This window comes from Physeter macrocephalus, chromosome 14 (genome assembly GCF_002837175.3).
Source record: "Physeter macrocephalus isolate SW-GA chromosome 14, ASM283717v5, whole genome shotgun sequence".
NCBI classification, from domain to species: domain Eukaryota; kingdom Metazoa; phylum Chordata; class Mammalia; order Artiodactyla; family Physeteridae; genus Physeter; species Physeter macrocephalus.
Window position 1 is genome coordinate 27,493,053 of NC_041227.1, and position 14,997 is coordinate 27,508,049.

General features: G+C 36.8%; 1 protein-coding gene across 8 annotated transcripts in view; it reads left to right on the forward strand.

The window, feature by feature from the left end:
* PTPRA (protein tyrosine phosphatase receptor type A) overlaps nucleotides 1-14,997 on the forward strand; it is a 185,527-nt gene that overhangs the window by 109,540 nt on the left and 60,990 nt on the right. For 4 of the 8 annotated variants that reach the window (XM_028499672.2, XM_024117167.3, XM_024117166.2 and 1 more), the window contains 3 exons: nucleotides 3,697-3,775; nucleotides 4,933-5,274; nucleotides 11,928-11,954. In XM_028499672.2, the coding sequence (XP_028355473.1) occupies nucleotides 3,703-3,775; nucleotides 4,933-5,274; nucleotides 11,928-11,954 (442 nt within the window). In that variant the 5' untranslated portion in view covers nucleotides 3,697-3,702. Of the gene's footprint in view, nucleotides 1-3,696; nucleotides 3,776-4,932; nucleotides 5,275-11,927; nucleotides 11,955-14,997 lie in introns of those variants that run through there. The other 4 variants (XM_028499671.2, XM_055090605.1, XM_007127140.4 and 1 more) reach the window with 3 other exon arrangements.

A 14,997-nucleotide genomic window follows, 5' to 3' on the forward strand; every position in this document is an offset into this window, starting at 1 on the left:
AAATCTTCCAGGAGAATATCAGGACTTTGGAATGGGAAGAAAACTGTGAGCCACAGTGCAGTGTCTTCAGTGACAAGTGAGTGCCAGGAAATCATAAGGCAAAAAAGCCCTCAGGAACAGGGCGTATTAGAGCAGACTCCAGGAAAAATGGTTTGCATATGGCATCCTAGAGGACTGAGGAAGCCTCAACTGTACTTCTGACTTTGCAGCTTTGGAATACTTGGCATGAAAGACTTGGAGACTGGAGGAGGGAAAATTAAGCATAGGTGTGGTTGCAGTTTAGTCAGGGTGTCAGAAGTCACAGGAATTTACCTGAGGGTCTTTATATCCTCCGGGAAGAATGAGGCCTTTACGATGGTTTTCCTGGTTGTGGTCCATGGATAGACCTTGTTACTGGCATGGCTCTTCTTAAATTCTGACATGCCTCCCACTCCCTAGTTTATGCATACAAATCCTCTCCAACTTGCCATCCAGTATGCATTTGTTCTTTTCCTTGAATTCTTTCACTTCACTTTCCTCTGCAGTTTCCTTCCTTTAGTTTTGCTTCTTATATTCATGCTTTGTAGTGAAATCTATTTTCTTTTTAACTTTTATTGATTATTTTTATTTATAAAAATATCATGCTCCTTATTTGAAAAATCTTGGAAATAAAATACAATATAAAGAAAATAAAAATCAAAAAATGCTATGCTAAAATGTTTATAGATCCTTCCAGGCTTACTTTCATGCATATACATTCATATACATACATAAATTTAGTTGAGATTAAATGGTATATTCAGGGTTTTTTTTAGTATTTATTTACTTATTATATTATTATTTATTTGGTTGTGCCAGGTCTTAGTTGCAGCTCTCGGGCTCCTTAATTGTGGTGTGTGAACTCAGTTGCAGCATGCATGTGAGATCTAGTTCCCTGACCAAGGATCAAACCTAGGCCCCCTGCATTCAGAGCACGGAGTCTTAACGACTGCACCACCAGGGAAGTCCCTATATTCAGTTTTGATCTGATGGGTTTTTTTAAGCTTAAAAATGATGGGCTTGTTCCATTTTCTTAAATTCTTCGAATATAGCATATCGAATAGCAACAATTATTGTCTTGAATAGCAGCGTAATACTACTGACTTTTTATTTTTGGGTATTTGGATTGTTTGTATTTGCCACTTAATGAATAGCTGCATATCATTTTAATCTGAGTTTCAGATTATTTACATATACTCAAGAATAGAACCTTGGAAATGGATCAGAAAACAATGTGGGCACCTTTAAGATTCTTGTATAATCTTTCTGGAAAGGAGTTTGTTATTATAGGCTAATTGGTATTCCCATCAGTAGTTTAAGTTCTATTTTGAGTACCAAGGAGCACAATTGCTTGGGTCATATGGTAAGAATATGTTTAGTTTTGTAAGAAACCACCAAACTGCCTTCCAAAGTGGCTACACCATTTTGAATTCCCACAATGAATGAGAGTTTCTGCTGCTCCGCAGAAGCACGGAGATTTGATGTTGTCAGTGTTTTGGATTTTGGGCATTCTGATAGGTGTGTAGTGGTGTCTCATTGTTTTAATTTGCAATTCCCTAATGACATATGTTGATGAACATCTTTTCATATGCTTTTTTGTCATTTGTGTATCTTCTTTGGTGAGGTGTCTGTTCAGGTCTGACTATTTTTTAATTGGGTTGATAGTTTTTTTATTGTTGAGTTTTAAGAGTTCTTTATTTTGGATAGCAGTCCTTTACCTGATGTGTGTTTGGCAAATATTTTCTTGCAGTCTGGCTTGTCTTCTCATTCTCTTGACATTGTCTTTTGCAGAGCAGAAGTTTTTAATTTTGATGAAGTGCAGCTTATTGATTATTTTTTTATGACTCTGCCTTTGGTGTTGTTATCTTAAAAGTCATTGCTAAACCCAAGGTCATGTAGCTTTTCTCCTGTGTTATCTTCCAGGAATCTTTTGCATTTACATCTAGGTCTGTGATTCATTTTGAGTTAATTTTTGTGAAGAGTATAAGGTCTGTGTCTAGATTTTTTTCTTTTCTTTTTTTTTTTTTTTTGTATATGTATGCCGAGCTATTCCAGCACCATTTTTTGAAAAGACTACCTTTGCTCCATTGTATTGCCTTTGCTCCTTTGTAAAAGATCCATTGACTATATATTTATGTGGGTCCATATCTGGGTTCTCTCTCATGTTCCATTGGTCTGTTTGTCTGTTCTTTCACCAATACCATACTGCCTTGATTACTATTTGCTTTTTTATATTACTATTTGCTTTTACAGTAATCCTCCAACTTTGCTCTGCTTCAGTATTGAGCTAGCTATTCTCAGTCTTTTGCATCTCTATATAAACTTAACCAGTTGTTGATATCCACAAAATAGCTTGGTAGGATTTTGATTGAGATTGCACTGAATCTATAAACCAAGTTGGGAAGAACTGACGTCTTGACAATATTGAGTCCTCCTATCCATGAACATTGTTTATGATTGATTTCTTTTATATTTTGTAGCTTTTATTTTTTTCCTATTGTCAGATATTCCATTTTTACTTTTGTGATTTATTCCTTTGTGATTTCTTACAATGCATTTATGTTTAGAAAATCCTTCCTCACTCTGAACTCACATTTTCATTTATTCCCTCTTAAAATGTGTTTGTAAGCATTTAATTTTTCAGCCCGTCTGGATCTTATTTTGACATATGGAATGAGGTGATGGTCTAACCCCCTCCCCGCAAATACATTGTTATTTTTCCTAAAACCATGTCCTATTGGTTTATCAAGAATAGACATGGATACATAAATAATAATCAGCCTTCCAATCTGTTTTCTAACCCTTATGGAGGAAATTGTATGCTTTCCCAATTTTGGATAATGGTTGGGGGGAAGAGGGGAACTGGTCAAATCTTGTATAGCTGTACCTTGGGAAGGCCACTGGCTGAACCCAATTCCCTGCTAGCCATGGTTATTTGTACCAGAGGCAAACTCCTGGGATGTTCATAAACCACCTGCATTTCTCCATACTCCCTCAGAGATTGTCATGTGCCCCGTGGAGAGGCATGTTCTGATTCCCTTGGAGAGTCACTACCATATTAAATTACCTCTAGGCTGTGAGTCTCATGAAAATGGGACCTCTGAGTGTATTGCTCCCTAGTTGTTTCCCTAGTACCTAGCTTAGTATAGGGCATAGACATCTGAATGGATGAATGAGCCACTACTACCAATGGGAATGTGCCATAGCCCTCTGATATGGTTTGAAGTGAAATAAAGGTTGAAAACAGCTGTATAATGTCTGCTTTGGAGGGCAGTACATTCATGCAGTCAACCTACCTTCTCCATACTTCTCATTCTGAAGACACTAAAGCTGCACATAGCAATTAACTGGGAAGCTTTTAAATGGATTGCTACCTGCCTCTCACCCCCAGAGATGTAGTCTGACACAGGGATTTTTTTTTTGTTGTTAAGTTCTTTGAGTGATTCTAAAGTACAGCCAAGGTGGGGAACCACTGCACTTACTTATAGTTGTGTAAAGATTCAATTAAGTAGCTGGATTCCTGGGGAATTGTGCTTACCAGACCCCCAAAAGATCATTGGTCCTGTGTGTGCACTTTAATAGCTAGGAAGAGTTTGCCCAAAATACTCCTTTGGTGAGTATTTTGGACATAGTTACAGTATAATGGGACCTTATCTAAAATGGCTCTCTATTTTCCAGGTCAACATGGATTCCTGGTTCCTTCTTGTTCTGCTTGGCAGTGGTCTGATACATGTTGGTGCCAACAACACTACCATAGGTAAAGTGCCATTTGATAAGACTGGTATTTGGAATAGAATTTTGGTTTTATGTTTAATGACCCAAATTTAAAGGCCTCGGTGGTACTGAAGAAAGAAAAAATATTAAAGTTCTACTTAAAAGTGATAGTAAAATGTCTTTGCACATCTCTGGGTTATAGTGTATGCTATGCTCAGCATTGTTCAATATACCATATACTACTTTAAATAAAGAGATTATGTATTCATTCCTGAAAAGTTAAAAAAAAGAAAAGAAAACGGTTGTTATTTAAGACTCATATATTGATTCTGAGGAACTAAGTAAAGAATCCAGTTTCTCCCTCCATTAGACAGTAATCCTTTGGAAGTGAGGGAAGGATTCAGCATTAAAAGAAGAGTATGTACTACTTGGCATATACCCAGAGAAAAGTAATTCCAAAAGATACATGCACCCCTATATTCATAGCCACACTGTTCACAATAGCCAAAACATGGAAACAACCTAAATGTCGATCAACAGATAAAGATGTGGTACATATATACAATGGAATACTACTCAGCCATAAAAAAAGAATGGAAAAAAAGGAACGAAATAATGCCGTTTGTAGCTACTTGGATACAACGAGAGAGTATCATACTAAGTGAAGTAAGAAAGACAGATCCCATATGATACCACTTATATGTGGAATCTAAAATATGGCACAAATGAACCTATCTATGAGACAGAAATAGAGTCACAGACATAGAGAACAGACCTGTGGTTTCCAGGGGGAGAGGGAGAGGGAGAGGGATGGACTGGGAGTTTGGGGTTCGTAAATGCAAACTATTACATTTAGAATGGATAAAGAACAGGGTCCTACTATATATCCAATCTCCTGGGACAAACGATAATGGAAAAGAATATTTAAAAAGAATGTATATATATGTATAACTGAGTCACTTTGCTATACAGCAGAGATTGACACAACATTGTAAATCAATTATACTTCAAATTTTAAAAAGATAATAAAAGAATGTGTGTGTGTGTGTGTGTGTGTGTATGTGTGTGTGTGTGTGTGTGTGTCTGCTCATTGGTCTGCAAGTATTTGATAGTGTAGTAAGGGCTTTCTGCTTTGTGCTTCATACCTGTTGAGCTCTCAGATTCTTTGTGTGATGTTTTCTTGTTTTTTCGTGTTTGTAGTTTCACCTTCAGTAGGCGTTACAAGATCTATTAAAGCATCTACAGCAGAATCACTTAAAGAAGAGACCAAAACTTCAAATCCTACTTCTTCAGTAACTTCTCCTTCCTTGGCACCAACATTCAGCCCAAGCCTAACTCTGGGACCCACCTATGTAACCACTGTCAATTCTTCAGACTCTGACAATGGGACCACAAGAACAGTAAGCACCAATTCTGTAGTCACTGCAGTTTCACCAAATGGAACATGGCTTCCAGATAACCAGTTCACAGATACCAGAACAGAACCTTGGGAGGGGAATGCCAGCACTGCAGCAACCACTCCAGAAACCTTTCCTCCTTCAGGTACTAGAGGTGGTTTCTATTTGTTCTTTCTTTTCCTCTTTGAGTTGTTCACCCTTTTATTATTTTTGTTTGTGTTTTCTAGCCATAAAATTTCTTGAAATAAGTAAAATCGCCCAAGCACAAAGTAATGAAACCTAGATATAGGGGATTCTCAGGAATATCTGGTTAACATTAAGAGGAAAGAAGATAGGGGACTTCCCCTGTGGTCCAGTGGTTAAGACTCTGCACTTCCAATGCAGGGGGCCCTGGTCAGGGAACTGAGATCCTGCGTGCTGTGTGGTCAAAAAAAAAAAAAGGAGGTAAGAAGATAGATTCTGGAGGTTATCCTGCTTTACATGGATCCTGGTTACACTGGGGAGACTTAATCATGTTTAATGGTAGAGAAGAAGGTTGAAAATATAAGAGAAAGAGGAGAGCTAATTGATGATGTGAGAGGCTGAAGATGAAAGGATAGTGAAACTGAGTAATAGTATTAGCCTTGAAAAGGAAGGGATCCATGGAGACCATGGGAAGGAGAAGGGGTCTGGGTGTCTATAACAATTAGATAAGAGTGGAAGGCCTGTGGCCAGGAGTAGAGTTAGGAAGAGGAATTCAGGGAAACAGTTAAGTTACACTGCCAGTTTGTTCAGGGCCTCAGCCCAGCCCACTTCTCTTCTTGAATCAATCACTGGTTGAAGTGAAAGTGGCTTTGAAAATAGAATCAGAGACCTGAATCTGAGACCAGGTGGGGTAGGGCAAATTTCCGAGGACTGGAGGGGGTCCCTCTAAGGGCTTCTGTGAGTAGTAAAGGAAATAATTCTTCCCTGACAGCTATATAATTGTCATTCCTTTTCTAGCAAAAATCACTGTTACTCTTCTTTGGTCTTATCCCCTTGGCTCATATTTTTTCCTTGTTAGAGGGTGAGTGCCCCAGGTGGAATCACATATGGCTCCTGGGGGGCATATTTACTGAATTGAATCTCATTTGCTGATGACATCTTTTAGCTAGACCTTACAACTCAGACCCTGCACCTGCCAACTTTAATCCCATATTTTCTACTATAAAGGTTATGCAGCATTTGCAGTTAAGAGCACAATCTGCTGAGCCACACTACTTGATTTTGAATCCTAACTCTGCCATACACTAGCTGTGTGACAATAGGCAAGTCTGTTTAACCTCTTTACCTCAGTTTCTTCATCAGTATATAAGAATGAATGATGATGATAGTACTTACTTCATAAAGGAGCTGTTAGGATTAAACAAGTTAATATGGGTAAAACATTTATAATGGGGCCTACATATGGTAAGCACTAATTTTAAGTGTTAGGCATCGTACTAAAAGTTTTATAGAAGTAATTCCTGTGAAGTATCCTATGGATCCTATTAAGTAGGTTCTATTTTATGTTTTATAGGTGAAGGAGTTTTACAGTGTTTTTCAAAGCACAGATCATGACCGAGTCTTGAAATCAGTTTAATGAGCCACCACAAATTTGTGTGTGTGTGGATGGTCCTCTTCCATTTTTATTCTTTTCATGTTACATATATTATTTTGTAAAACTTTTGTTTCAGTTATACACAAACACATACTGAGTAATGGTGTAAAAATGTATTTCTTTCTGTAAATTATGGCCATTGCTTAGAGAGGAAAAGCAAAATAACTTGTACAAGCTGAAGCAGTAAATGGAAAAGGTGAGACTGTCACTGACTGTCTTCACGGCCTGTGTTCTTCTATTCTGTACTGTCTTTCATTTAACAATTCTTTGAGATGACCAGGAGTAATTATCTCTTTTTAGTAGTTGCTTGATGTAAGACCTTACAGGTTAAATAATTTGCCTTCGATTTGAAGGCTGTCAAGTAGCAAGTAAGACCTATTTCTCACTTCTGTGGTCTCTCCACACTGCTGTTAGGGAACTGAGTTTTCTATAATCCGCTGTAGGTCCAAACTATGCCATAGCTGAGAAACCAGTTACTATACAGTTAACACATTTCATGTCTCAGAGGAGGCTGAGACTGCCTTTCACTGGTGGCTCTTATTCAAGATCAGTAGAAGGAAAACTATGGTACATCAGGTGTTAACAGCCTGAAACCCCACATCCACCGTGTCACCACCATTTTATCAATCCTCCCATAATTGTTACATCATAACTTTTGGTAAAATCAGTATTTGATGTTTTATATTACTATGACTACATAATACTATTCCATGCTGAGCTGTGATGTGATTATTTTTTCTTTCTTGTACAACTTTTTTCTGGATTTAATAATTACCTTTTATTTTTTGCTATTGGAAGCCACTTCTTCCCAAACTTTCCATAGGCTTGTAATACAGTTAGTTTTCCACAAAGTCAGACCTATTAGATAATCTGTTTATTTCTTTTTTACCTAGAGATCATCCTCTTGAGTCTTCCATTGTCATTGTCTTATTGAAGCCTACGTTTTTTCTGATCACTAGGGCTGCTACTCAAGTATCAGCCTGGGATTTCCCTTCTCTATCATTCTGGGAATTTCCTTTGCTGCTTCCTGGCTTCCATATTGTCTTCTTTCATGGATTACCCCATCACTTGGTAGAATATATCCTCCAGTAGCTTCCTGAGAAAGGGGTCCATGGGAGGTAAATTGCATGAGGAATTACATGTCTAAAAATATCTTTAGGGGTGTGTATAGAATTTGAGGACATATTTTTTTTCCCTAGAATTTTTAAAGCATTGTCCTAACTGACTTCTAATTCCCAGGCTTGGAAATTCTACTGCTATCCTGATTGCTAATTGTTTGTGTGTCTTTAAAGATCTTCTCTTCATCATTGGTGCCCTGAAATTTCATAGAAATGGGTCTTGATGTGGGTCTTTTTCTTTCATTAATTATTTTGGGATAGGAGCTTTGGAGCTTTTGTCCTTCAGTTCTGGAAATTTTTCTTGTATTTGTTCAAAAATGTTCTTCCCTCTTCCATTTTCTCTGTTCTGTTCATTTAAAATCCTTATTATTTGGATATTGGACATATCCTGAATTAATTCTTTAATCTTAATTTTTCTTTCCTATTGACTTTTGCTTTGAGTTTGTTTTTCACTTTTCTAAAATAGCAAGTATGTGTGTGTGTGTATATATGTATATATGTATATATATACACACACACACACACACACATACATACCTTTTTTCTTCATTTATAACACAGATAATGTACTGTGTACATTTCTACACATTACTTTTTTCAGTTAGCCTATCATACTTTTTCTATATTATAGTAAGGGGCTACCTCATTGTATGGCTTTACCTTGATGTATTTATCCAGTCTGCCCTATTAGCCAACGTTAAGGTTGGTTTTTTAATTAATTAATTAATTAATTAATCTATTTGTTTATTTTGGGCTGCGTTGGGTCTTCGTTGCTGCGGACGGGCTTTCTCTAGTTGCCGTGAGCAGGGGCTACTCTTCATTGTGGTGCACGGGCTTCTCATTGCGGTGGTTTCTCTTGTTGCAGAGCATGGGCTGTAGGCACACGGGCTTTAGTAGTTGTGGCTCTTGGGCTTTGGAGCACAGGCTCAGTAGTTGTGGCACACGGGCTTAGTTGCTCCGTGGCATGGGGGATCTTCCTGGATGAGGGATCGAACGTGTGTACCCTGCATTGGCAGGTGGATTCTTAACCACTGCGCCACCAGGGAAGTCCCCCCACTGTTTTAATGACTGTAACTTTATAAAATACTTAATGTCTGATGAGTCATCCCTTGTTAATCTTATTTTTCAGAATTTTGCTAGCAATTCTTGATTATTTTTCTTCATAAGTGTTATAATCAACTTGTATAGCTGGAAAAAAGTTTTTATAGATCATGTTAAGTTTATAGATTAACAGGGACAATTGATATTTTTAATTCTTCCTATCCAAGAATGCTGCATATTCCATTTGCTAAAGTCTTTTATTTTTTATTTCTTGGAAGTGTTTTAAAATTTTCACCACTCATGTTGCACGTGTTTTGTTCAGCTTATTTCTACATATTTCAAAGGTTTTTCTTTTTGTTTTGTTGTTTTTATTTTTTGTTAGTATAGGTGGAATATGATATTTTCTAACTGGTTGCTGTTGGGGCTATGAAACCTATTTTTTTTTTAATTGAGATACAATTGACATAATACTGTTTTAGTTTTAGCTGTACAACATAAGGCCATTGATTTTTTTTTTGTACATACAGTATACTTTATACTGATCATCTCAATTAATTTCCTTTGTGTTTGACATAATTTTCTTCAGTTATCATAAGTTTTCAAATCATCTCCTCTGCAAATATCTCTTTTTAAATTTCCAAATTTTTAGATCTCTTTTCCTCTGTTTAAATGAATGGGTGAATACCTCTAGAACAAAGTTAGGAAATAATAGTAAAAATAGATAGCCTTGTTTTGTACTTGACTCTAAGGATGATCTCAGTCGTTTTTCATTAAACATGGTGTTGACTCTTGCGTTGAGATAAACATATTTATTGTGTTCAGGATTTATTGACTCATTCCTGTTTTAAAAAGTATTTATGTCAAGAAGTGGTGTTAAATTTTGCCAGTTGTCAGCTCAGCATCATTGAGCAAGGTCTGTATGGGTTTTTTTCTTTTTTTTATCATATGCTTCGGTGAATCATATTAATTGATTTTCTAATTTTGAACTATTTACATTCCAGCAAAAATAGCTCCACTTGGTCTTGTATTTTTCTTGAATGAACTGTTGCAATTTATTTGATATTATTTTATTTCGAATTTTTTCATTGATATTTCTAAGTTATTTCTTTTTTTGTTAAAGATTTAATTTTTTATTTATTTTTGGCTGCGCTGGGTCTTTGTTGCTGCATGTGGGCTTTCTCTAGTTGTGGAGAGCAGGGGCTACTCTTCGTTGCGGTGCACGGGCTTCTCCTCGTGGCAGCTTCTCTTGATGCGGAGCACAAGCTCTAGGTGTGCGAGCTTCAGTAGTTGTGGCGCGCGGGCTTAGTTGCTCTACGTCATGCCAGATCTTCCCGAACCAGGGATCAAACCCGTGTCCCCTGCATTGGCAGGTGGATTCTTATCCACTGCACCACCAGGGAAGTCCCTCTAAGTTATTTCTAAATGAGATTGGTATAGATGTTTCCTTTGTATGTTTGCTATTTTTGATAAGTTTTGTTTGTCAGTGTTTTGTTTTGCTTCATAGAAAGAATTGAAGTTTACCTAGAAAATTTTGCATTTCATTTAGATTTTCAAAATTATTCAAATAGATTTGAGGAAAAGTCATCCCTTAGGGTTAATTTCTTACATAGCTGTGACTATTTCTTATTTTATATATTTAAGTCCTTTTTCCTGTTTAGGTTGACTAACCATTTATTTCATGGTTTGTTGCTTTTTTCTTCTAAAGAACCTGCTATTGTATATTTATTAGTTCTGTCATTTTTCAGTTTTTTATTTCATTAATTTCTTTTATTCTTATTTTTTCTGCTTTTCTTGGATTTATTTTGTGCTTTTTCTATCTTCCTGGATTGAATGCTTCATTTGTTTATTTTTATTCTTAATTAATATGTATTTAATGCTATGAATTTTTTATAAGCACAGCTTTAGGCATATCCTATAAGTGTTCCTGTAGGTAGTTATATTAGTTAGGGAGTGGTCTAAGCTACTCTGACAAAGACATACCAAAATTCATTGACCACTTAAGTCACTTAAGACACAGACGTCTCTTTCTCTCCCCTTTCACATTCCAGAAGTAGACAGGAGGGCTTTGCCTCATCAGAGACCAAATTCCTTTTTTCTTGTGCCTCTGGCATCCTGACAGTTACACTCATCTGCTTGGTCAAGAGATGGCTCTCATCATTGGGTTCTGGTTCCAGCCCCTGGGAAGGAGCACCAGAGGAAATAGTTACAAATAATTTCTTTTCCAAAGGGTGTGACCCAGAAGTTACTCTCATTGCTTTTGTTCACATCCCATTGACTGGAATTCTTCATGTGATTACACCTAGAGTCTCAGAAATGTGGTCTCTAAATGGACAGGTTTGTGCTCAGCTAAAAGTGGGGGATGTTCTGTACTAAAGGCAAGAAGAGGAAGAGACTGATATTGGGGGGGCGTCGGTAGATTCTGCCACAAGTGTGATTTGTTATTTGTTTAGGCATTTTACAGTTCGGTTTTGATTTTAATTTTCAAGTGTTTTCTTACTTTGTTAATTTCTAGTTTTATTGCATCATGATAAAAGAATATTGTCTGTACTATTTCTACTACGAGGAATTTATAAGGGCTTGTGGATATTTCATAAGCCTTTGAAAAGGTTTTCTCTGTTAGTATACAGAGTTTGTTCTATGCCATTTAGATTTTATTATCATCATTTAGGTCTTTTATATTTTTTAACTTAATTTTGCCGTGTTGCATTTTAATGGCTTAAAAAGACATAAAGACCTCAAGTACCGTTGTGTTTATATTTCTCTTGGCATTCTTGTATTTTTTGTGAATGTCGACGCTGCATTGTTTGTACTCAGGGAGAAGGACAAACCATTGATAAAAGTTTAGTGAATCTGGGCAGTCTTATTTCCCAGTTGTTGGAGGGTGCCTCATTGTAGCTCCCACATATACAAAGGGAAAAGTATCTATATTCCTAGAGCTTATTTTGTTTTACATTAGATTGAATAATAATGTTTGTCTTTAATCTGAGTGAATGTTTCTATTTTTTTTTACTTATTACACAGGTAATTCTGACTCCAAGGACAGAAGAGGTGAGCCATTCACCTTATGTTTCTTGTCCTTTTAACAATGTACAGTATTTGTTGCGTTTCCTCTGCTCAGTCTGTGGTAACCTTGTGCATCTCTGACTGTTATGTGTTTATTTTTCCTTAAGTTGTTTCCATATTAACCTCATGGAGAAGAGTAACAGAAATAAGTATTCATTACGTTTTTAAATGTAGATGTTGTTTTTTCCCCTGGTCTATAAAATGTTGACCTCTTGTCACTTTATATGGATTTTATGGATTTTCAGCCCTCTGGTGTAACGTCCCTATGACTGGAGATGTTATGTCAGTTGTCTAAGCAGGATTGCAGAATCCCTGTTCACCAGAGAATAGAATACATGGGTACTCTTGTAGAAGTGGCATATTTCTCTTTGGACAACAGTGAGGCTACCATCAAAGAGTGTAAGATAGATTATCCAGTGGTCCAAGAAATGATCATTGCATTTGAATTTGGAAAATGTTAATCTGTGAAGCTATTTTTCTCATCTTGATTTCCTGTTTTATCAAATCAGGCTTCTTGTGTTTTGTTTTGTTTTTTTCTGATTCCATTATTTAACCATGCACAATTTTTCCTGCATAAGTAATGGAACACTTGAAGGCTTATGAAGTCCCATTAAGTAGGGAGCATTTGAATCAGAAAAGTAGATACTCTGTACAGAAACTATAATTTAAGAAAGGAAAGAAAAGTAGATACTCTAACCCAAAGTGTTGCCCATCTGCCACTGTGTTTGGTGAGGAACAGTGAGGTGTTGTTATCATACTGTGTACAGATTTCCCTTGATTTTCCAGCTCTTGCTTTCTTAAACTCAGGAACTAGATTTGATTAATGTAGTGCCCTTGCTATTTACTTTCACTTACCAGATTCTCACTATCAGATGTAGAACTTAATAGATTTATGTTGCAATAGATACTTATATTTGCTCCCTAAAACGGCTCTTTTAACCAATCTTATAATAAAATTAGAAATCAAAGTGCTAGGCTTCAAAATTAAACATAAGATCTCTGATTCCTTCCTCTACTTAGTGTGTATTTTCTTACTCTTCAGCCTTTTTCTTGCCCCAAATATTATCCCTGTTTTACCTAGCTGACTAATATAGATGTGAGTAGTTTCAGTATTATGATTAAAAAGAAATAAATTACTTTAATTACCTAGATTATTGCTAATTGTGACATACTAATATAATAAATCTTTTTAAGTTTAAAAAATAATTTTGTATAATTACCTTTGACCAAACAGGAAGATGAAGAGGCATACACAGTCTCAGCCCCATATGTTATGATTTTACCAGAGCATATCCTTAGAAGTATTGCTATAAATTTTGATATCACATTCTAATTTTTTTTATTTTTTTTTTTGCGGTACATGGGCCTCTCACTGTTGTGGCCTCTCCCGTTGCAGAGCACAGGCTCCGGACGCGTAGGCTCAGCGGCCATGGCTCACGGGCCTAGCCCCTCCGTGGCATGTGGGATCTTCCCGGGCAGGGGCACGAACCCATGTCCGCTGCATCCGCAGGCTGACTCTCAACCACTGCGCCACCAGGGAAGCCGCCACCAGGGAAGCCCTCACGTTCTAATTTTAAAGCCAAGTGCTTTTTGAGAAATTAGGCTATTGTTTTGAAACATTTGCATTATAATGGGATGTCTTATGCAGATGATTAAGGGTTATAAATTTTTATGCATTGGCCTTTGATATGCTTTTGAACAGCAATAGCTGGTGTTTTAATTGCCAGAACATATAAGCATAAAAAAGAGAGGACTGGAGGCAAGCAACTTTGCTTCTTTTCTTTCAAAGTTGAATAAACTAGTTAGTTTCTCATGTGTATTATTTTTTAAATGTATTCCAAATTATTTTGGTAGAGCCGGCCTTTTCCCAATTTTGAAAAATATAAATCATATAAGATTTACCATTTTAACCACACAGTTCAGTGGCATTAAGTACATTTACATTGTTGTGCAATCATCACCACCATCTGTCTCCAGAATTTTTTATTTTATTTTTTTAATATCATCCCAGACTAAAACTCTGTAACCCATTAAACAGTAACTCTTCATTTCTCCTTCCCCCAGCCCCTGGTAACCACTAATCTACTTTCTGTCTCTGTAAATCTGTCTGTTCTGTGTACCTCATTTAAGTGGAGTCATACAGTATTTGTTCTTTTGTAACCAGCTTTTCTTTTAAAACATTTTCACTGGTGTTAATTTGGATGATTTGTGTACTATATAGTAATGCATTAAATCCAGTTCTGGCATAATCTACCAAGTACCTCTTCACCATGAAGTCAGTGGTCATGAGTATACTTTCCAGTTGTTATTTAGTCTTTGCTAGTTTTAAATCTCAGTTTCATTAGTTTTGTTCTAGGGGAAACAGACTCTGAGATAAAGATTCTCATGCAGCCCCTGTGAGACAGTGATGGCACTAGTATCGGGTAGAGGGAGGAAATGAGATACCATGGGGTCCGAGCAAAGGCAGCAAAAGCATTAGTATATGTGGTTAAAACATGGGCTCTGGAGCTAGACCACCTGAGTTTGTATGTTGACTCTCTACCACTTACCAGCAGGGTGGGGTAGGTATTTAACTCCTATGCCTCCTTTTGCCATTGGCAAAATAGGATGGGAACAGAATTTCCTTCATAGGGTTGTTGTGAGGAATGAACTAACATTGAACTAGTGGTTGGCCTACTGCTGGGTCAGCATATAGCAGTTGCTCAGCAACTCTTACCACCACCACCACTCTGTTACTATTACTGTTAATTAGATGGGAGACTAAGGGTATCAGGAATTTCAGCCAGCCAGTCAGAATTTGTGGATACAAGGGTGCGCTCCATGGCAGGGTCACACTGCAGTTTACTACCACAACTGTAGACATTAGCTCATCCTCTGCCCTGTACCTTTTAAACAATATTCTACATAAACCTGTCTCATCTTGCTTTTTATTTTAATAGTTTTTTAAATTAGGGTTTTCACATGAAGACTTTATAACTGATATTTGTTAAATAGCAAGAATACAGGATAAAACTATTCTAACCATACT